This window comes from Mirounga angustirostris, unplaced genomic scaffold (assembly GCF_029215605.1).
Source record: "Mirounga angustirostris isolate CCGP_5_RB_7025 unplaced genomic scaffold, mMirAng1.0.hap1 SCAF_5, whole genome shotgun sequence".
In the NCBI taxonomy this organism is placed as follows: Eukaryota; Metazoa; Chordata; class Mammalia; order Carnivora; family Phocidae; genus Mirounga; species Mirounga angustirostris.
The window spans coordinates 90,203,862-90,224,826 of NW_026991713.1; the positions used below are offsets into that span (position 1 = coordinate 90,203,862).

The window sequence follows — 20,965 nt, forward strand, 5'->3', positions numbered from 1 at the left end:
TGATATATGGGCAAAATTGTGAATGAATATATAACTGTATGTTCTATAAAATAGCTAGAAAGTATTTGAAAAGATATTGGATCTCTCTGTAATAGAAAAATGAAACACAAAACAATAAACACCATCTCACATACATCATAATGGTAAAAAAAAAATAGTTTAATAATACCAAATGTTAAGAATCCGGAAGAAATGGGAATTCTCATGTTGGGAAGGTGTAAGTAGTATAACCACTTTGGAAAATAATTTGACAATATCTGTAAAGTTGTGTTTCCTATAACCCAAGGATTCTGCTTTATCTGTACTATCTGGGGGAAACACTTAAAAAATTGACATTTTGAATGCTGAAATACATGTTACATTTTCTCTGTGCTTTTCTATTTTCTTTATACACATATTCTTTTTTTTTTTAGATTTATTTATTTATTTATTTGAGAGAGAGAATGAGAGACAGAGAGCATGAGAGGGAAGAGGGCCAGAGGGAGAAGCAGACCCCCCGCTGAGCAGGGAGCCCGATGTGGGACTTGATCCTGGGACTCCAGGATCATGACCCGAGCCGAAGGCAGTCGCTTAACCAACTGAGCCACCCAGGCGCCCTATACACATATTCTTAAAGGCACAAATGCATAAGAAGAACTGGCTTGTTGGGGTGCCTGGGTGGCTCAGTCATTAAGCATCTGCCTTTGGCTCAGGTCATGATTCCAGGGTCCTGGGATTGAGCCCTGCATCGGGCTTCCTGCTCCACGGGAAGCCTGCTTCTCCCTCTCCCACTCCCCCTGCTTGTGTTCCCTCTCTTGATGTGTCTCTGTCAAATAAATAAAATCTTTAAAAAAAAAAAAAAAGAAGAAGAAGAAGAAGAAGAACTGGCTTGTTTAGGAATCTGGTGTATTCTCTGGTGACTTAAAAATTAACATATTTGCTTTTCAAGCTTACCAGTTTTGAATTGTTTCTGTTTTTTCCTTACTCTTTCCATGTCATCAGTTCAGATTCTTTATAATAGTGAAGGGCTGCCTTAGTGAAGGACCTGAGAAAATGAAATGGAAAGAAAGAAGGGAAGAAAAGAAAGAAAGAAAAAGTTAAACTAACATCAGAAATCATTACAGCTGACCTAATGGCCAGCATTCACCAGTTTGCAGAACATGGAATCACACCACTGGGCTAACATCTCTCACCACATATCTACCTGAGAATGTCAGGGTTCTAAATTTCTCTTAGTGTTCAGAAGCTAAATGACATGAATGTTAATAAAAACCTACTGACTGGTTTTATACCTTTCACAGAAAATATAAAAAAGAATATGAACTTCGTCAGAAAAAATGGTCCCACATTCCTTCTGAAAACATCTTTCCTCTGGAGACCAATGAGACTAACCATATTAGCCTAAAGGTAAGATGAACCTCACCTGTTGAAGAATGCTAGGGCTGGTGCAACTTGCCAGGTATTTGACAAGGCTGGTAACACGGTAAGAAATGGGCCAAGCAGGGATCCTCTGCTTGAGAATCTAAGACTTGGACATTTTCTAATTCTCAGCTCCCGTCTTTCCATTGATCCTCCAGTGTCCTAAATGTCAGCTGGTTGATCCAATGAACACTTCAGTGGAGGCTGAGATTTGGTGTGTTACTCATTCTTTGCCTCTGACCTAGAAGGGAAATGCATATGGTGTGCATTTGTCATGGAAGTGATATAGAAATAAGTAGAGCATTTGAGCCCCACTAAGCCTTGACTACTACTCTGCCCATGCTAAGGATGTATGCTTATCTTGCTCATTGCTGAAGAAAGAGGCCTCTGCTGACATTTGCCTGCATTCTCCCTCTGCCAGGACACATCACAGCAGCCAGGAATAATCACTCCCCTTGGGCACAGCCAGTGCTGGAGCCCAATCATCTCATCTGCAGTACTCGCCAGAAGGAGTGCACAAGTTAAACTTTATCATAACTTTGCTGATGAGGAAACCAAAGGATGTGGGGTTAGGAAACAGTGCAGGGTCACGCACAGCTAATGAGTAGGATTACTGCAAATAATAAGAGTTGACACTTACTGAGCACTTCTCCCGTGCCAGGGGCATTGACCCATTTCATCTTCCCCCGACAAACCCTGGGAGGTAACAGGGCTAGAACCTGGGGAACATGGTCACAGTTTGAACCTAGTCTGTCTAACTGTGAAGTCTAAGATCCTAAAACCTACCATTCACCATATTCTTACAGAGTTTTTAGACCAAAGCACACTAAGAGAAGGAGACCCAGAACCTCCACATGAAGGGCATGGTGGGGTTCCTCAGCGTAGGGCCAAATCGATAGGATAGTGTGGCTTGAGATGCCTCCCTGCCTAAAACCAGCAAAAGTACAATTGCAGCTGGGTCAGGTGTGTCCATCTCCTGCATGTCGCACTCTAAGAGCTAGGATACCCTCACGCTCTACAAGGACTAGATCTCCCTTGCGCCCAGTAATGCTCCTGCTCTGACTGACCCTCCTGTTGCATTGGGAACCTCACACATAAGACTTCTATTTGCAAAGACCACTCTATCTCAGGCAAGCGTCAGGATAAAATCCATCTTGCAGTAATTCACAGAAAGGTGCAAATGACCGTAAGACTATCAGACTTCCCAAGAGAGAATTTTTGGACCTAAATGACTAATTGACAGTACCCCAGGAAGGGGGGAGGAGACCTCTAGAAGGAGTGAGTGCTCCTCCACCTCTGGTATGACGCCAGGATGGGCTCCCACGTGGCCCACCTCTGCGCACATCCAGCCATGCCTCCACTCCTCACAAGCCTCCCCCACTGCCTCAAACCCCACATTTCATATTTGTTCTTTTTGATGTAGCCTAAAATACTATGTCTCTGTTTTCTTCAAATGTAGATATTCCTAGAAATATAACCCATCCATCCCTCATCAGACATTACACAATTTCTATGCATGAATTCATCAGATTAACCACTCACCTGGCTAAGGACTAAGTCTTTGGGACAAAAAGTTTAAGAGAGGGACCAGAGAGGTGATTCGAGGCATGGACCGTCACAGTCACACTGAGTTTCAGGCAGGCTGGGAAGCAGGTGGCCAAGGACTAACTGTCAAGAGAGGTCTTCCAGCACTGTGAGTCAGATGGAGCAGGGAGAAAGCCCAAGGAGGTCAGCCAAAGTCAGCCAGAGGTGGAAATGCCGCAGCACCAGACAGGAAATGGTTCAAGTCCCAGATGTGCATGTGTGCTGAAGGCAGAGATAAGGAAACAAGACCACGGGATGGGATGAGAAAGAGTACATCCCTGTACGAGGACAGAAAGGGGCAGAAAACCAAAGCAGACAAGGAGAGAAGTCAGGAAGTTCAAAGGGATGAATAACAGATGAAAACAATGAAAAAGATGAAGATAACTCATTTGAGGATAAAACACTCAAATTTGCAAGAAAATTGCACAAGCTTTATTGCATTTGATGCCCAGGACCCCTGTCAGTTAGAATTTCCCAGATGAAGTACTGAGGTTCAAATAGTTTAAATGAACTAATCGAGGGCTCAGAAAAAAGAATATGAGACAAGGCAGCAAGCTCAGATTTTGGCATGCCCATATGTGACACTTAGTGTCATTTAACCCGTATGTGGCCCATTAGTAAAATGAGAAGAGGAAGAGAAGACATCTGACATTTGTTAATCTGCATTGTGCCAGGCATCATGCTTGGAATTTGATATAGTTTATTTTGCTCACATCTCAAAAGGTCCTAACGAGGTAAGTTTTAACCAATATCATAATACATCACAGGTTTCTATGAGAACCAAATTAAAAGATGCACTATTTCTCAATCTTTTTTCTGCCTTGAGACCAGAAGTCTGGCAGACCAAGAGCCATATCTAGCCTGCAGGTGTGTGTGTGTGTGTGTGTGTGTGTGTGGTTTCATTTAATATTTAACATCTTCTAAAATTAATTGCCAAATATAAAAATTTTGGAATGGCATAGGAAAATCCAAATCTGACAAATCTGATGATCTGGCAACTCTCCGCTGAACCCAGAGCTGATGGGGCTGCCCCCCTTAGGCACCCCACCCAGTGTCCTCACTTGCTTTGCTAATTGAACGCTGAGGTGTGAGTTTGCAACTCAAGAGCACAACAGGCTCCCCTAGGAGCACCAGTCTCTAGCTACAGACAATGATTCCCAGCAGAATGGGCCAGGAGAGAAGGAAGCAAAGGAAATCCCTGGCTGACAGGCCTTAAGAAGGGAGGAAGAGGGAGGAAGACCCAGAGGTAAGGATGGGAGGTAGATACCCGGGAAGAAGACCCTGGTGGGGAGGGAAGATGAGTAGTGACAGGAAAACACAAGGCAATTGTCACAGTTTTGCCAGAAGCCTTCCCGGCATGCTGTGAACCAACAGATACACCCACCCAGCAGACCGTCTCTGCCTTCACAGTAGATGCGACAAGATATGAAGTGTCTATAATAATTAGCTTTTTCTTGTGCCAGATCGACGATGACAAGAGACGAGACACAATTCAGAGACTCCGGCAGTGCAAATACGACAAAAAGGTGACTAGTCTCTGCTTCTCTGAACTCTCAGTCGGACTGTGTTCCAGGCCTTCTGCTCATCCTTGCCCTGGCTCCTGATGTGGACCGTGCAATGGTGCAGGCTGCCTCCAGGGGTTGTTCCTGGAGCTTTTCACAGGGATGGGCAGGGCTCTGCTTCAAGGGTTACAAAACTCACAAGGCTGGACAAATAGAATTTTTAAGGGGGGTGGAGCATAGGAAGGAAAAGGAGAAATGAAAGAGTTCAGAGCTGGCCAAACTACCCTAGTATGATACTGTGGCTCGCTGCAGTGAGAGTACAACAATTGCACATGGGGGTTTTGTATCTTCTTTCCTCCCTGGGCCCTCCCTTTTCATTTAGTCATTCTCAAAGAAACATTCAAACCTGAGCCTATGGCAGGTATTAGGCACCCGGGATATAAATATCAATAAAATCGTGTCACTGCTCTCAAGAGCTTACAGTATACAGGGAAGATAGACGCACAACAAATTATTATAATATGCACAGAAGTGGTCGTGCTACAGCATTATCTCCTTAATTCAAATGATCTTTGCAGCAAGTGATTCTAAAGGATCTCAAGCACAACGACGGCAATTTCACTGAGAAACAGAAGATAGAATTGAACAAGGTATGTGTCTCTTACTTAAAATCCTTAAAGGAGAAATAGCTTCACTCCATCTTCCCTGAGCACTGAAGTCCCTGGCGGAGCCAGATGTTATGGGGGATGGAGACCAAAAAAAGCCCTCAGACCAAGAAATGGGAGACTCTACTTCTTTGTTGAAAATTCTACCAACAGAAGTTGAAGAGTGGTGTTTGATGGTGTAAAAAATTTTAGACATCTATTAGCATGTCCTAGAAAATGGCCCTGATATTATTTGCGTGTCGTCAAAGGTTCGTCTTCCAGGCTCCTTGCTGATAAAAGAAAAACTGTTGAGGAAGATATAGTGGCCGTGAGAAATGTACTGACATTCCAACGTATCAGGAATAATACATCTTCCCAAAGACCTAAAGCACGGCATGTTTTATTAGCATATTAATTTTTACCGTGGCCCTGCTCTCTGGCTGACTTGCTTTATAACTAAACATGTTATCTTAGTTGCTTCAGATTGACTATTACAACCTCACCAAGTTCTACGGCACAGTGAAGCTTGACACCATGATCTTCGGGGTGATCGAATACTGCGAGAGAGGATCCCTGCGGGTAAGGAACCATGATCATTTCCAATTTCCTAACTGGCCAGCCATATGGGAAGAAAGAATATTTAGTAGAAATGTTAAATGTTTACCCAGTGAAATAATATCAGAGAATTATCAGGAAAAAGTGGTACGTCCATATGCTTCCTAACTAGATCACTTAGATTTTGTCAACCAGTCTTACTACATCTTTACAAAAACAAAACAAAAACAAAAAACAAAACCAAGCCAAAAATAGGAGTGTAGACTTGAAAAGCCAGAGAACAGTTGTGGGAAAGTGAATGATTACCTCTAAATTCATTTTATTTTACTTACATACTTGCTTTTGCACTAAGAGAAAAATGGATAGTCAACCCTAACCCAATAAGCACTGGAGACTTGTCCATAAGTCCTGGTTCTGCTATAGTCTAAATTCCTACCCTTCTCTCCTTTGGGAGAGACTGAGGATGGCCCAGGAGTTGCCAGATGTGGTCAGGCATTCTGGTTGAGCAAGTCCAAAGCAGAAGGAGAAAGTAAGATAGGGCTGAACCAAATTCCTGGGAAGAACAAAGCTTCAAGCTAGGAATATCAAATCACTGGGTAGTTCAGAAGGCAGGCATACACGAGAACCATTTACATACAAGAAACAAAGTCAGGTTTCAAGCAGAAACAGGACCAGAATGGGGAAATGGGCAGGAGCAGAAAGGAATCCAGGATAATTGCATCAAAGAGCATTGAAATATTTGCACCTCACCTTGAGCACTTTCTGTGCATCTGTTACAAGAGCTTTCAGCCTTTTAAATACCTTTGGGTAAGGTGACCATATAATTTATTAGGATACTTTGAGAAGGAAAGGGGTACTATAGCGATTATGTTGGAACAGCAGATAGAAACTGCAACTGGGTCCAAGCAAACAACGACGTGTGGTCACTGCCTTTGGGCTACATTCAGACCCAGTTTCTTAATTTTCTTAAAAATAATGGCACTATCCTCCCTACAACAAAGTCAAAATATGAAGAATTGGGGCATTAGTAACTTCAAAGAGGTCCAAATATTCACAATACAATAAAATTTTTAAATAATAAAATTTTTAAATTAATCTCTTAGAATTTTTTTAAAATAAGCTTCAATTATAAAAAGAAGAGTAGCTTTCAAAATGTGTGGCATAAACTTAAATCTAGCTTCAAGGAAAAAAAAAATAGCCCTAAATGCTATTTTCTCTTAAAAGAATAATCTGTTCAATGCAAAATTTAGAGGAATAACTATGGCCTAAGTAAAGGAAACTTACAAAGTTTAATTATTACTAAAAAGATAGAATTTTGAAGTGCTTTTATGAGTTTTTTGTTTTTTGTGGGTTTTTTTTGGCGAGAGAGAGAATGAGAGAGAGCACGAGAGGGAGGAGGGTCAGAGGGAGAAGCAGACTCCCTGCTGAGCAGGGAGCCCGATGTGGGACTCGGTCCCAGGACTCCAGGATCATGACCTGAGCCGAAGGCAGTCGCTTAACCAACTGAGCCACCCAGGCGCCCTATGAGGTTTTTTTAAAATATAAAACATAAAAGCTTTGACATTGGCCCCAACAACTTCTTAATAGACACATCTCCTGAAGCAAGGGAAAAAAAGCAAAAATAAACCGTTGGGACTTCATCAAAATAAAAAGCTTCTGCACAGCGAAGGAAACAAGCAGCAAAACTAAAAGGCAACCTACAGAATGGGAGAAGATATTTGCAAATGATATCTCTGATAAAGGGGTACTATCAAAACCTATAAAGAACTTAGAAAACTCAACACCCAAAACCCAAATAATCCAGTTTAAAAATGGGCAGAAGACATGAATAGACATTTTTCCAGAGAAGACATCCAGATGGTCAACAGACAACATCACTCATCATCAGGGAAATACAAAGCAAAACTACAATGAGATATCACTTCACACCTGTCAGAATGGCTAAAATTAACAACACAAGGAACAGCAGTGTGTTGGGGAGGATGTAGAGAAAGGGGAACCCTCTTGCACTGTTGGTGGGAATGCAAACTGGTACGGCCACTCTGGAAAACAGTATGGAGTTTCCTCAAAAAGCTAAAAATAGAACTACCCTATGATTCAGCAATTGCACTACTAGATATTTACCCAAAGGATACAAAAAAATACTGATTTGAAGAGATACACGTACCCTGATGTTTATAGCAGCATTATCAACAATAGCCAAATTGTGGAAAGAGCCCAAATGTCCATCAACAGATGAATGGATAAATAAGAGGTGGTATATATATATATATATATATATATACACTATGGAATATTATTGAGCCATAAAAAAGAATGAAATCTTGCCATCTGCAACAACATGGATGGAGCTAGAGAGTATTACACTAAGTGAAGTAAGTTAGAGAAAGACAAATACCATATGATTTCTCTCATGTGGAATTTAAGAAACTGGGTGGCTCAGTTGGTTAAGCGACTGCCTTCGGCTCAGGTCATGATCCTGGAGTCCCGGGATCGAGTCCCACATCAGGCTTCCTGCTCAGCAGGGAGTCTGCTTCTCCTTCTGACCCTCCCCCCTCTCATGCTCTCTCTATCTCATTCTCTCTCTCAAATAAATATATAAAATCTTAAAAAAAAAAAGAAAAAAGAAACAAAACAAATGAACATGGGGCGGGAAAAAAAAGAGGAAAACCAAGAAACTTTGAGCTGTAGAGAACCAACTGATGGTGACCAGATGGGAGGTGGGTGGGGGATGGGTTAAGTGGGTGATGGGGATTGAGGAGGGCACTTTTTTTGATGAACACTGGGTGTTGTAAATGTTGAATCAGTAAATTCTACACCTGAAACTAATATTACACTGTATGTTAACTAACTGGAATTTAAATAAAAACTTGGAAGAAAAAAAAAAACACCATAAATCCTCTCATACTTCTAATTAAAATTTTTAAAACAAAAATACACAAAAATAGGAATAAAAAATAAGGCAATGGAAAAGATATTTTCAGTAGTGAAAGAATACTTCATGACTATTAAATTACGAAGTCTTAAAAAAGGAAAAACAAATTTCAGAAGCAATATAACCATGAAAGTTTGACTCAAAAACTAAAAACTTAAGTAGGACAATAATGATACAAGAAATTATAAATTCCATTGTAGAGAATACCAGATTCAGCTTAATTCTTTAAAACTTCAAAAAGTAATTCTCATTGTCCACATAAATACTATCCTAATGTTAAATGAAAAACGAACATCTTCTAAATTCATTTAACATTCAACAAGGCTAGCATAAAGTTGATAGTAAAATATGATTAAAGACTAACCACATTTATGAAATTAGAAGGAAAAATTATAAATAAAATACTAGTAACTCTAAGCCAGCTACATGTAAAAAGCATAATATAATCAGATATGGTTAATTCTATGAAAGGAAAAAATATTAGTATAACACCTCATAACAAAAGGTCATAGAAAACTCATGATCATTTTAATCAATGCTGATATAAAATAAACACACATTCCTAATAATAACAATTTCAGGTCTTTCAAAATTACAGCGCTTCCTCAATTTACAATGGGTTACATCCCCATAAAGCCATCATAAGTTGAAAATATCCTAAGTCAAAAATGTATTTAATATGGGCGCTTGGGTGGCTCAGTCGTTAAGCGTCTGCCTTGGGCTCAGGTCATGATCCCAGGGTCCTGGGATCGAGTCCCACATTGGGCTCCCTGCTTAGTGGGGAGCCTGCTTCTCCCTCTCCCACTCCCCCTGCTTGTGTTCCCTCTCTTGCTGTCTCTCTCCCTCTGTTGAAAAATAAATAAAATCTTTTAAAAAAAAATGTATTTAATACATCTAACCTACCAAACAGCGTAGCTTAGCCTGGCCAACCTTAAATGTGCTCAGAACACTTACATTAGCCTACAGTTGGGCAAAATTTCTAACACAAAGCCTATTTATGATAACGGGTTGAATATCTCATGTAATGTACTGAATACTGTACTGAAAATGAAAAACAGGACGGCTGTATGAGCAGAGAATAGTTGTAAGCGTATTGGTTATTTACCCTGTAATCGAGTGGCTGGCTGGGGGGTCTGAGGTTCATTGCCCAGCATCATGAATCGCCAGCCCGGGAAAAGATCCAGATTCAAAATTCGAAGTATGGTCTCTACTGAATACATATCACTTTCACACCATTGTAAAGTAAAAAAAATTGTCAGTCGAACCATAGTAAGTCAGGGACCATCTATAGAAATGTTTTTCATAAGAGGGCTAGACCAAAGCTGATTCATTTGATTTCCGTGAGATGAAATTTTAGAATACCAATTAACAGGGCCTAGTCAGAGGGTTTCACAGGGCCTTTTAATCTCTAAAATGCCCAGTCAACATTTAGGTAGTGTTTTTGGCTCTCTGCCCCAAGGTAGGAAACCTCTGTTATCTGAGTGGTCCTGGGCCCCCTTCTGGTACTGCTTACTCCTGTTGGGAGCAGACAGCAGACCCTTCTACAGGAAACCACTCCTTTGTGTCTTGAATCTCAAAGCAAAGCCTGTGCCAACGCAAACTTTATAGTCCCCTCCCTGACATCACCCCTTTAGGCTTCAATCCATAGCAAATCCCATCGGAACCTACTTTTGTAAGGAAACAAAGGAACCAGTCTCTCCCTAAATAAAAACAATATGCTTCCCATCTTATAAATATACAACAACATTGGCTAACCTTATTAGGAACAATCGACCCATTTATGCAACAAATATTTATGAGCCATCTATACATGCCAGACATTGGTCTAGATATTGCAGATAGAGAACAAAAATTATCAGAGTTTACATTTTCATAGGGAGAAGAGATCATAAATAAAAATATAAAATATGTCAGGTGCTAAGGGAAAGAATTACTTTAGAATCTGTCTGCTCATAATTTCCCTCTCTTAACCTGGCCTGGTACCCACAGCCAAGGCAGCCTTATCTGAAATGATTAATGACTTTGGACCCTTCTTTGGAAATTATTGGCACAGTGCCTGAGTTAAAACTAAAGGTCAGATGGGGCTATTGTTGGTTGTTCGAGTTTTACTGTGAAGAATGGTTATTAACTTCGCTAAAACCCTGGATCTTGGGGCACCTGGGTGGCTCAGTCTTTAAGCGTCTGCCTTCGGCTCAGGTCATGATCCCAGGGTCCTGGGATCGAGTCCCACATCAGGCTCCCCGCTCAGCGGGAAGCCTGCTTCTCCCTCTCCCACTCCCCCTGCTTGTGTTCCCTCTCTCCCTGTGTCTCTCTCCGTCAAATTAATAAATAAAATCTTTAAAAAAAAAAAAAAACCTGTATCTTAATAGAACCATCATCGTATTAAAATGTTGAGTTCAAAATTCTAGGTGATACAGTTCACACAAAATACAAGAACTCGCTCTTATTGACAGAGGACTTGGTAAATGTAAAGAAAACTTAGGGCTGTAAGCTAATGGATGCAAGTGATCATAAAACATAAGCCTAAGGAAGAGATTCCTGAATAGCAATTCCTGGTTGAAACACTAGTGGAATTTCAGTGAGCTAGAACCTACAACCCACCTGTGAGTCAGGCTTACAGCCCATGCTCCCGGCAGGTGTCTGCTCATTCCTTTACCCCTGGCTGGTGGAAGAACCAGGATTTGGGATATTAGGGGTATCTCCTGCTCATTTCATTGCAGTGACAGCCACCTGATGGTTCATAAGAAAGAAAAGAAATACATATTCAGGAAAATCAGGACGATGGATTTTCAGTTTGTTTCTGAGCCCCAGGTCCTGTGATTAGAAGATCATGATTAGCCTGTAGTTGTCTCTCCACAGTACCCCTCCTTGCAACTTCTTCCTTTTCTTTTTCTGCCATTCAGGAAGTTTTAAATGACACCATCTCCTACCCTGATGGTACATTCATGGATTGGGAGTTTAAGATCTCGGTCTTATATGATATTGCTAAGGTAAGAGACCTGCAAACACAAAGGCATTTATGAAAATGAAACATAGGAAAACAGATCTAGCAGGCTTTCAACCTCTCTGACCATTGGTTTCTTCATCTGTAAAATGATAATAAAAATAGTACCTATGTCAGAGGATTGTTGTGAGGATTTTGTAAATAATACATATGCTTCATAGGATGCTTGGTACAAGTAAATGTTCAATATACAAGCTATTCTTTTTATTATTAATATTTTTTCTACTCTGAGTTTGGGGCACACATTTTCATAGACTTGCTGGAAAGCAAAATCATATAAAGCTGCAGGCAAGACAACAATCTTCAACTTTTTATGAGAAACTGTCAAGGACAGGCAACCCTCTTGCACGAGGCAATAATGAATTTGAACATGAATATTCCCAGATAGGATATGAAAAAGGAAGTGGATACCAGTGACCAGGACCTCGTTCAAGAATGAAGAAAAGTCAGTCCCAAGATTGAGCTGTTTGATACAGTCTTAAATCACCTGAAAATCATCTAGAATCAGAATCAGTTTTTAAAAATATTATAAGATCCCCACTCTCTTTGCCACTATTCACTCCTATGATCCAGGATGAAAACCAATTTCTGCAAGGACACCTCTGGCCACCAGAGGGGGAAACACAGCAGCCCAAAAACCTAAGGTTGGGGGTGGGGGGCTTCCCCTTTCATAACTGAAGGAAATATTCTCTTTCAAAATAGAATGAGACCAATTATATTTTAGGAAATAATAAGACTAGCTCCTCCTTTCAGAAAGGCAAGGCTATATTATTCATATTTTTTTTAATTGAGGTGGAAGACCAGAGATATACCCAAACAGATTGAATAATTAGTCAGCAGAAACACTTAAAAAAAAAAATTAGGATCAACGCTTTGTTTCATATTAGATGTAACTATTTAACTACAGTCTTTAGACAACTGCCTCTTAAGATGCCGTGCTGAGGCAAATATTAGGGCATTAACAATACTTTTCAAGTAAAATTAATGGAACTAAATTTAAAATCTGGTAGTGTGATTCTATATGCGTGCTGAAATGGTTTCAGAATGTCATTTCTTTCTTTAAAATAATCAAGCAGCTGAAGAGTGTCCTATCTCTGTTTCCCTGTCATCTGAAAAATTACAGGGAATGTCATACCTGCACTCCAGTAAGACTGAAGTCCATGGCCGCCTGAAATCCACCAACTGTGTGGTAGACAGTAGAATGGTGGTGAAGATCACTGATTTTGGCTGCAATTCCATTTTGCCTCCCAGAAAAGGTCTGTGATGAATGACATTTTTACTGGTTTCCCACTTAAAAAAAAATTCTCCCAAGTCCATGTAAGGTGGTCAGGGAGTAGGTGATGCTAAGTCAATAAAGACTTAGAGCCACAAGAGGAAACAGTTGGCTCATTCTCCAGCACTTCACCCTTGTCGGTTTTTAACAAGTGCTTCTTGAGTCCAACAAACCTCCTCTGTGGGTTTCCTTCATCCCTGTGTTTCTTGATATCAGTGAGGAAATCATGAAGAACTTATTGGCTGAGGAAGCAGAACTGGGTGAAAAAATAGACAAGGTTAGAGTCGTAAGAGACATAAAAACCATCTGCTCTAACCCTCATCCTTCATAGAAGACAGAATTGAGGTTCCAAAAGCCCAAGAGATTTGCCCAAGAAGATAGAATTCAAGGCCGAAGACCTATTTCCAAACTCTCATTCATTTATCTGTGATAATAAGAAATTATAATGATTAAAAAAAAACCCTCTTCTTAGTAAAATATATTCTTACCTGTCCCTTTCTAGATTGTGCTAAGGGTCAAAAAAAGTAACAGAAAGAAAAGTGATGTGCAGTGTTTAAAGGGTTTTTCATGTTGAACATTTATCCATTTTTTACTATAACTCAGGGTCAAACAGCCTCAGAAATCTAGCGCTCACATGTAATGCCTCAAAATACCACCTAGATCCAAAAACCTAAATTCTATTTCTAATTCTACTTGGCAATACTTTAGTTTTCCCTTAATAAAAGAAAAATGGTGGGGCGCCTGGGTGGCTCAGTTGGTTAAGTGTCCAACTCTTGATCTCAGCTCAGGTCTTGATCTCAGGGTCGGGAGTTCAAGCCCTACGTTGGGCTCCACACTGGGCGAGGAATCTACTTAAAATAAATAAGTAAATAAAAATACATTTTAAAAATAAATAAATGAAAGAAAAATTACAATGCTGTTCCTACTTCTTCAGTCACATCAAGCATAAGATGACATTGGACTCAATCCAATATTGAGATATTGATGAATATCTAGCACTTGTCAAGCATGGTTCATCATGTGGTGGAACAAACCTCCTTCATCAGATGACTCACCACAACACAAAATCAGATGAATTGCTGTTCAAATGCTTTCCTCTTGAACATCACTCAGTTATACCTACCTATCTGTGCTGTTGGTTACCTGAATTGTTAGCATATGTGGATCTACTTACCTTTCTTACTACCCCAAACCATTAGGATCAATCGTATGTATCTGAATCACAAGTCACATAAATGAATAAGACATAAATTCAAAAAGGTAATGAACATTTGGATGGCAAACCAAACATGAGGAAAACGTGCCTCAACATAAGCATGCCACTGGACCTCACAACGTGAATCTATAGATTTTTCATTGAAACTGCTGAAGACAGAAATCACAAAAAGTTTAGAAGGAGATAGGTGACCCTAGAAAACTTACATGGGATGGAGGAAAATTAATGGTATGCCCTTATTGTTACTAAATAAGCTACGTGATAGGGTTCAAAACCCAAGTGTCTATAGGAACCAAACATGGAACACAGGAACACTTCACTTGTGTGGAGTGAACTACATGGAAAGCATTAGGAAGTAGCAGGCACAGAGTAAAATTATTGTATGCAGTAATGTTAAAAAATATTTTATGTATTTATTTTTGCGAGAGAAGGAGTGAGAGTGAGCACGTGCAGGGGTTGGGGGGGCGGTGGGCAGAGGGAGAAGGAGATTGCCCGCTAAGCAGGGAGCATGATGCACCGGGCTCGATGCGGGGCTCAATCCCAGAACCCTGGGATCATGACCTGAGCTGAAGGCAGACGCTTAACCGACTGAGATACCCAGGCGCCCAAATTGTATGCATTATTTTTTAAAGGATACTGTGGGAACCCAAGAAAACACATCTGTGAGCAATAACAGATTTAGAGGCTGCCAATACGTCCCACCTGCAAAATATCAGTGATAGGCTCTTTACTTAAATGCTTTTAAACATGTATGCATATATATTAAACATAATACTTTTATGTGACAAAATATATAAATGTATTTTTTATTTTATAATAAAAATATATAAATTTATATATTTTTTATTTATGAAGGTTTTCATAGATGTATGCCATATGTCCCAAAAGCTATTAAATCCTCAGCCTCTCATATTCTACTGCACTCATTCTACAAATATTTCCCGAGTACTTTCTATACACCAGGTGCTATTCTAGGTAGGCTTGAGGGTTTTCAGTGCTATGATCCTAGAAGTTTTAGGGAAGACGTTGCCACGTGACCTCACCCAAATCCTGGCATTACACAGTCAGCTTAAAAGGCCAGGGTGTGTTCTCCCCCAATCACCAGCATTAACATAAACTCCTCCAAAGTTTGGGACATACAAATTCAGGACCACTCGGATTAAGGGTGCATGGCATAGAGACTTAAAGAACAAAAGCGGGTTGGAGACCTATGGGCCACTCATCTCCCTCGATTTTGCAATCTCACTGCTGAATGCGCAGACCTGTGGACAGCCCCAGAGCACCTCCGCCAAGCCAACATCTCCCAGAAAGGCGATGTGTACAGCTATGGGATCATTGCCCAGGAGATCATCCTGCGGAGAGAAACCTTCTACACGTTGAGCTGCCGGGACCAGAACGGTAAGTCAGACCGATTCATCTGCCCTCTCTGGGAGCCTGTGTTCTAGGCTGACTTCATCTGTCTATGACCACAGCTCAGTCCCCTCATCTGCAAAAAGTAATGGCATATCCACCCTGCATGTCCCATAGGGGTATTAGAGGGGTTGACAGTATGAATGTTAGAATGCTCTGAAGAGCATAACATACCAGATGTTGTCATTGTCATCATTGTCAGTTAAAGACTCTTTCCTTACAATCTCCCCCTTCCCTTCTGATTCTAATAAAAGATGAGTGTCTGTTTAACCCCTGAACTAGATCACTCTAGTGGGACAACATACATTTTATAGTTCCTACTGAGAGAAGATCTATAGATTTTGTCACACGTCCTCTCTGGGGCGGGGGTGGGGGAGGCTGGGGGGGGGGGGCGGCAAACGCTTCCTTCCTTTCATCCAATCCTTGCTTATTGAGCAATTATGTCCCAGGTCTCAACTCTCTGGAGGGTGGGTGTCTAAGGGGTATAGGGAGGGCGTGTTAGGGTCTTAGAAGAAGCCTACTAAGGGTAGTGGTATCCGAGTTACGTTTTAAAGGCTTAGGAACCTTAACTTAAGCTAACCTCCTGGGTATAAGTGGGTATCACACCCCTTCACCTGGTGGCTCATTCATCCTGTTGAGTGCTGGCCTCAGCTCTGCAACATTCTCACTGGGCACCCATCCGGGAGGAGGGGGGAGGGTGAACCAATTCAGAGTCTGCTGCTGCTAAAATGTTTTCATGCTGCATTCTTTCTTGTAATTTGAATTATTCTCATCCCATCAGAGAAGATTTTCAGAGTGGAGAATGCCAATGGAGTAAAACCCTTCCGCCCAGATCTATTCCTAGAAACAGCAGAGGAAAAAGAACTGGAAGTGAGTGCATCTCCCTGCATGAGTTTCTGGGCTGCTCTAACAAATTCCCAGCAACTTGGTGGATTAAAACAACAGAAATTTATTGCCTAATGGTTCCGAAGGCCAGAGGTCTGAAATAAGTTGTCAGCAAGGTCATACTTCCTCCAGAAGCTCAAGGGGAGAATCCATTCCTTGCTTCTTCCAGGAGCTTCTGGGGGCTACTGACATTCCTTGGCATGTGGCCACAACATTCCGATCTCTGCCTCCATGGTTACAATCTTGTCTCCTCTTTGGTCTAATCTCCCTCCACCTGCTCCCAGGATAAGGATTCATGTGACTGAATGCGCCTACCAAGATACTCCACAATAAGTTTCCCATCTCAACGTCCTTTACTTCATCACATCTGCAAAAACCCTTGTTCCAAATAAGGTAACATTCACAGGCTCCAGAGGCCAGACCTCGGCCATTCCCTTTGGGTGCCATTATCAGCCTGCCACACTCCCCACATCCTTTCTCACCTCTCCCAGCTCAAGAAAAAGCTGGCTCCTGAAGCCCATATCCCATTCTCAATTTTTAGGACCTAAAAGATCAAGGTGTCCATGCGATACACTTATTAGGCTTGTAAATCCTACCCATAGATTTACAATTGAATATGTCAGCATCTAGAAACAATCGAGAAATGTACGGGATACATTCCAAGACCCCCAGTGGATCACAGATAAGCCCTGTATATACTAGGTTTTTTCCTATAAATACATACCTGTGGTAAAGTTTAATTTCTAAATCAGGCACAGTAAGAGATTGACAACAATAATAATAGAACAATTGTAACTATATATACTGTAATAGAAGGTATGTGACTGTGGTCTGTCTCTCAAAAATATCCTTCCATACTGCACTCACCCTTCTTGTATTGACATGAGATGATAAAATGCCCACGTGATGAGACAAAGCTAAGTGAATGACACGGGCATTGTGAAGTATTGTTAGGTTACTATTGACCCTGCCGATAGGTCAGAAAGAGGATCATCTGATTCCGGACCGTGGTTGACTCAGACAAGGAGGGACTGCTGAAGTCAGAATCTCCTGAGGTGGGGCCTGGGCATAAGAAACTGGAAACCTCCCCACATGATTCCACTAGTAGCCCTAGTTGGAAACCCTTGTGGAAGAGCCTCCCATTACAGTCACTGCCTCATATCCACTGACCCCAACGATTTATTGTCCTCGGCAACAGAAACCCTGCAAACTTCTGTAGAGTGTTTTGTCTCTCCCAACAATCCAGCCTTGTCCAAATTGGCATCACGTTTTTCATTAACTTAGGACGTGTGTCTGTTTAACACCTGAACTAGACCACTCTAGTGGGACGACAAACATTTTGTAGTTCTTACTGAGAGAAGATCTGTAGTTTTTGTCACATGTCCTCTCAGGGGGGCAATGCTTCCTTGCATTCATTCCATTAGAAGGATGAGGCAAGATGGTGCAGGGGGCGGAGCAGAGACAGACTGAAGGGAACCCAGCAATCTCATCCTCTTTGTCAGAGTTGAGTTGTTTTAAAAAAAAAATATTCCCTGCCTCAACTACTCATGGAGGGAAGACAGTAGGATTGGAAACCGCCCCCTGAGCCAATCGACCCCTGCTTTCTTTCAGGTCTATCTACTTGTAAAAAACTGCTGGGAGGAGGATCCAGAGAAGAGACCAGATTTCAAGAAAATTGAGTCTACACTGGCCAAGATATTTGGGTATTGTTGAAATGTTTACGTTTCCTCACAAATTTTCAGATTTTTCTAATGACAGTTGACATTCAGTAGCACCTCAGAATGGAATGCCTGTTCTAATGAAAAACCCCAGACCACAACATCTATCTCAAAAAAAATTACAAGGAGATGGAGACCAAGAGACCATTTTCTCAGGGAATAATCACTTGAAAAGTTAAACACTCTAGGGCAACACTTGCCTGATTAAAAAATAAATTCTGACTGATCATAAATATGTCTGTTAAAAATATAGTTCCCTGGGGCGCCTGGGTGGCTCAGTCAGTTAGGCATCTGCCTTTGGCTCAGGTCATGATCCCAGGGTCCTGGGATAGAGCAGCCCCCAAGCCGGTCTGGCTCTGTGCTCAGAAGGGAGTCTGCTTCTCCCTCTGCCTCTCCCCCCTACTCGTGCACTCACGCTCTCTCTCATAAATAAATAAAATCTTTAAATATATATATAGTTCCCTGACCATTCTGCAGGTAATTAGGATTTACAAGTCTAGCATGAGTCCTATGAATCTGCAAAGCCACCGGATAATTCTTATGATCAAGAAGTTTCTTAAGATCTTAAAACCAGCAACGTTAGCCTTTGGTACTTAAGACTTGTGCCCTAAATCAGATTATAATTCAGGGTCCAAAACAAAAACAAAAAAGCACACAATTACCCAGTAAGGTTGAATTCCATATTTTCCATGTTTCAGTTACATACAATGCAGAGTAAGAAAAATAACCGTGAAGTAAGAGTTAGGAGATCCAATTTCTAGACTAGGATCTAGTAATAGCTTGCTGCGGGACATTGGGCAAAATGCTTACCCTAACTGGATGTCAATTTCCTTTTTTGTAAAACTGGATTTGAATAGGACGATTTCAGCAATTCCTTCCAGCTCTTAATTTTCCATAGTTGTCATTAAGTCAAAGATTCAGATACTTAATGAGCCGAAAAGCCCAGGGCTGAGATGGGGTTGAGTGAATTCATGAGAGGGTGGTCATTGATTGGTACATCTAATCCATCATTTGTGTGAAAGGAGCAGAAAATAATGAACAATGTAATTCTTGCCCATTTTTCATTCCTTCACAGACCTTTGACTAAGATCAGCTGAGACTGTATGTGTGACAGATGAAATGTAAACTCATGAAGATAAACTGGGCCCCCAGTACTTAGCCTCGAATAGGGTGGTTCTCAAACTTGGCTGAACACTGAGATTGCCTGGGTGTGCGGGTTGGCGGTGGGGCGGGGGGGGGGGGGGGTTGTTAAAAAAGACCAGGGCCACAGTCCTGCCCCAGAGAGTCTGATGCCATTGCTCTGGGGAGCAGGCTGGCATGAGGAGTTTTAACACCTCCTCTGATGATTAAAATAGGCAGTCAAGGTTGAGGAAACTGTTTTAATTGAATCAATTCATCACGAAGGAGGATAATCTATCTTCATCCCTTACACCTGCTCCCTCACCCAACTAGATTCTATACTAGTGGCTTGAAGGAAGAACCCCCTGGGGAACTTGTTAAAAAACACTGCTTCATAATCCCAAGCTTAGTGGTTTCCAGGGATTTAGGTCTGCGGTAGGACTCAGAAATGTATCGAATTTTTAACAAACCTCCCTCCCCACCCTAGGGGACTATGACGGAGGCCATCTTCTTCTTGAGCTCTGAAGTGGTAACTTACAATTGTTGTAATAAATGGTAGGGTTTATTCAGCCCCTTCAATGGCGCCATTTACGTTATAAACATTATCTCGATCCTGAACCACCCTGCGGGCACTCAGCTTATCCCCTGACCAAGCTCTGCACCAAGGCTTGCCAAAAGCTGTCATCTTGTCTAAGTCTCCTTGGCCTAACAAATCATCTGGAGTTAGGTTTTTTGCTTTAGGAGCTTGGCTCTCTGTTCTAAGGAGATAATAGAAGGCTCAGCTTTGCTTTTTTTTTTTCCTAAATATTTTATTTATTTATTTGACAGAGAGAAAGAGGGAGAGAGAGCATGAGCAAGGGGAGCAGCAGAAGGAGATGGAGAAGCAGGCTCCCCACCCAGCAGGGAGCCCAATGCAGGGCTCAATCCCAGGACCCCAGGATCACAACCCGAGCTGAAGGCAGAGGCTTAACCGACTGAGTCACCCAGGCGCCCTTCAGCTTTGCTTTTCTTGATCCTTCTCTTATCGTTGCATTTATCACACTGCTAGAGCCTTTAAAAAAAATGTCTCCCTTTATTGTAAATTATTATTAAAATTTCAGGAAACAGGTATAAGCAAACAAGAAAGAAAAAACCACCTATTTGTCAGTAGATAACCACCTGGTTTTTAAAACTTAAAAATAATAATTTTGGGGGCGCCTGGGTGGCTCAGATGGTTGGGCATCTGCCTTCGGCTCAGGTCACGGTCCCAGGGTCCTGGGATTGAGTCCCGCATCGGGCTCTCTGCTCCTTGGGAGCCTGCTTCTCCCTCTGCCTCTCTCTCTCTCGGTCTCTCATGAATAAATAAATAAAATCTTTAAAAATAATAATAATAATAATTTTTGCCATTTTATCAACTTCTTTGTTTAATATCGAGGTAGCATCTTTCTGTACATTTAACTATTCTAATTTGTGTTTAATGATACATTAATATTCCATTGTATCATAATACTTTAATTATGTTTTGTTATACATTTGGCTTATTCTTCAATGTTTGCTATTATAAAGAATGCTGTAGCTTTTTTTGTAGTTACTTTTCAGCACATTCATGTTGCTTCCTTTGTATAGTTCCTAGAAGTAGTGCTGGTGGACTGATCAGTGTGTGTACTTTTCAAGTTTATGACACATTTTGCCAGGATGCCCCTCCAGGAAGGTCATAGTGTCTGTTTTTCCTCCTTAACTCCA

The 20,965-nt window shown here is 41.3% G+C and overlaps 1 protein-coding gene and 1 long non-coding RNA gene across 5 annotated transcripts in view; one reads left to right on the forward strand and one right to left on the reverse strand.

Moving 5' to 3' along the window:
- The window catches only part of GUCY2C (guanylate cyclase 2C), a 123,977-nt gene that overhangs the window by 88,471 nt on the left and 14,541 nt on the right, over positions 1-20,965 (forward strand). For all 4 annotated transcript variants that reach the window (XM_054507169.2, XM_064591538.1, XM_064591537.1 and 1 more), the window contains 9 exons: positions 1,281-1,386; positions 4,446-4,508; positions 5,063-5,134; positions 5,603-5,707; positions 11,522-11,608; positions 12,746-12,878; positions 15,372-15,509; positions 16,303-16,391; positions 18,018-18,109. In XM_054507169.2, coding sequence (XP_054363144.1) covers positions 1,281-1,386; positions 4,446-4,508; positions 5,063-5,134; positions 5,603-5,707; positions 11,522-11,608; positions 12,746-12,878; positions 15,372-15,509; positions 16,303-16,391; positions 18,018-18,109 — 885 coding nt within the window. The remainder of the gene's footprint in view (positions 1-1,280; positions 1,387-4,445; positions 4,509-5,062; positions 5,135-5,602; positions 5,708-11,521; positions 11,609-12,745; positions 12,879-15,371; positions 15,510-16,302; positions 16,392-18,017; positions 18,110-20,965) is intronic.
- Positions 848-11,345, reverse strand: LOC123843944 (uncharacterized). Its single transcript, XR_006790674.2, has 3 exons — positions 11,220-11,345; positions 1,403-1,639; positions 848-1,024 (listed from the first exon to the last, which is right to left on the reverse strand). It is a non-coding gene; the product is annotated as an uncharacterized LOC123843944 (long non-coding RNA).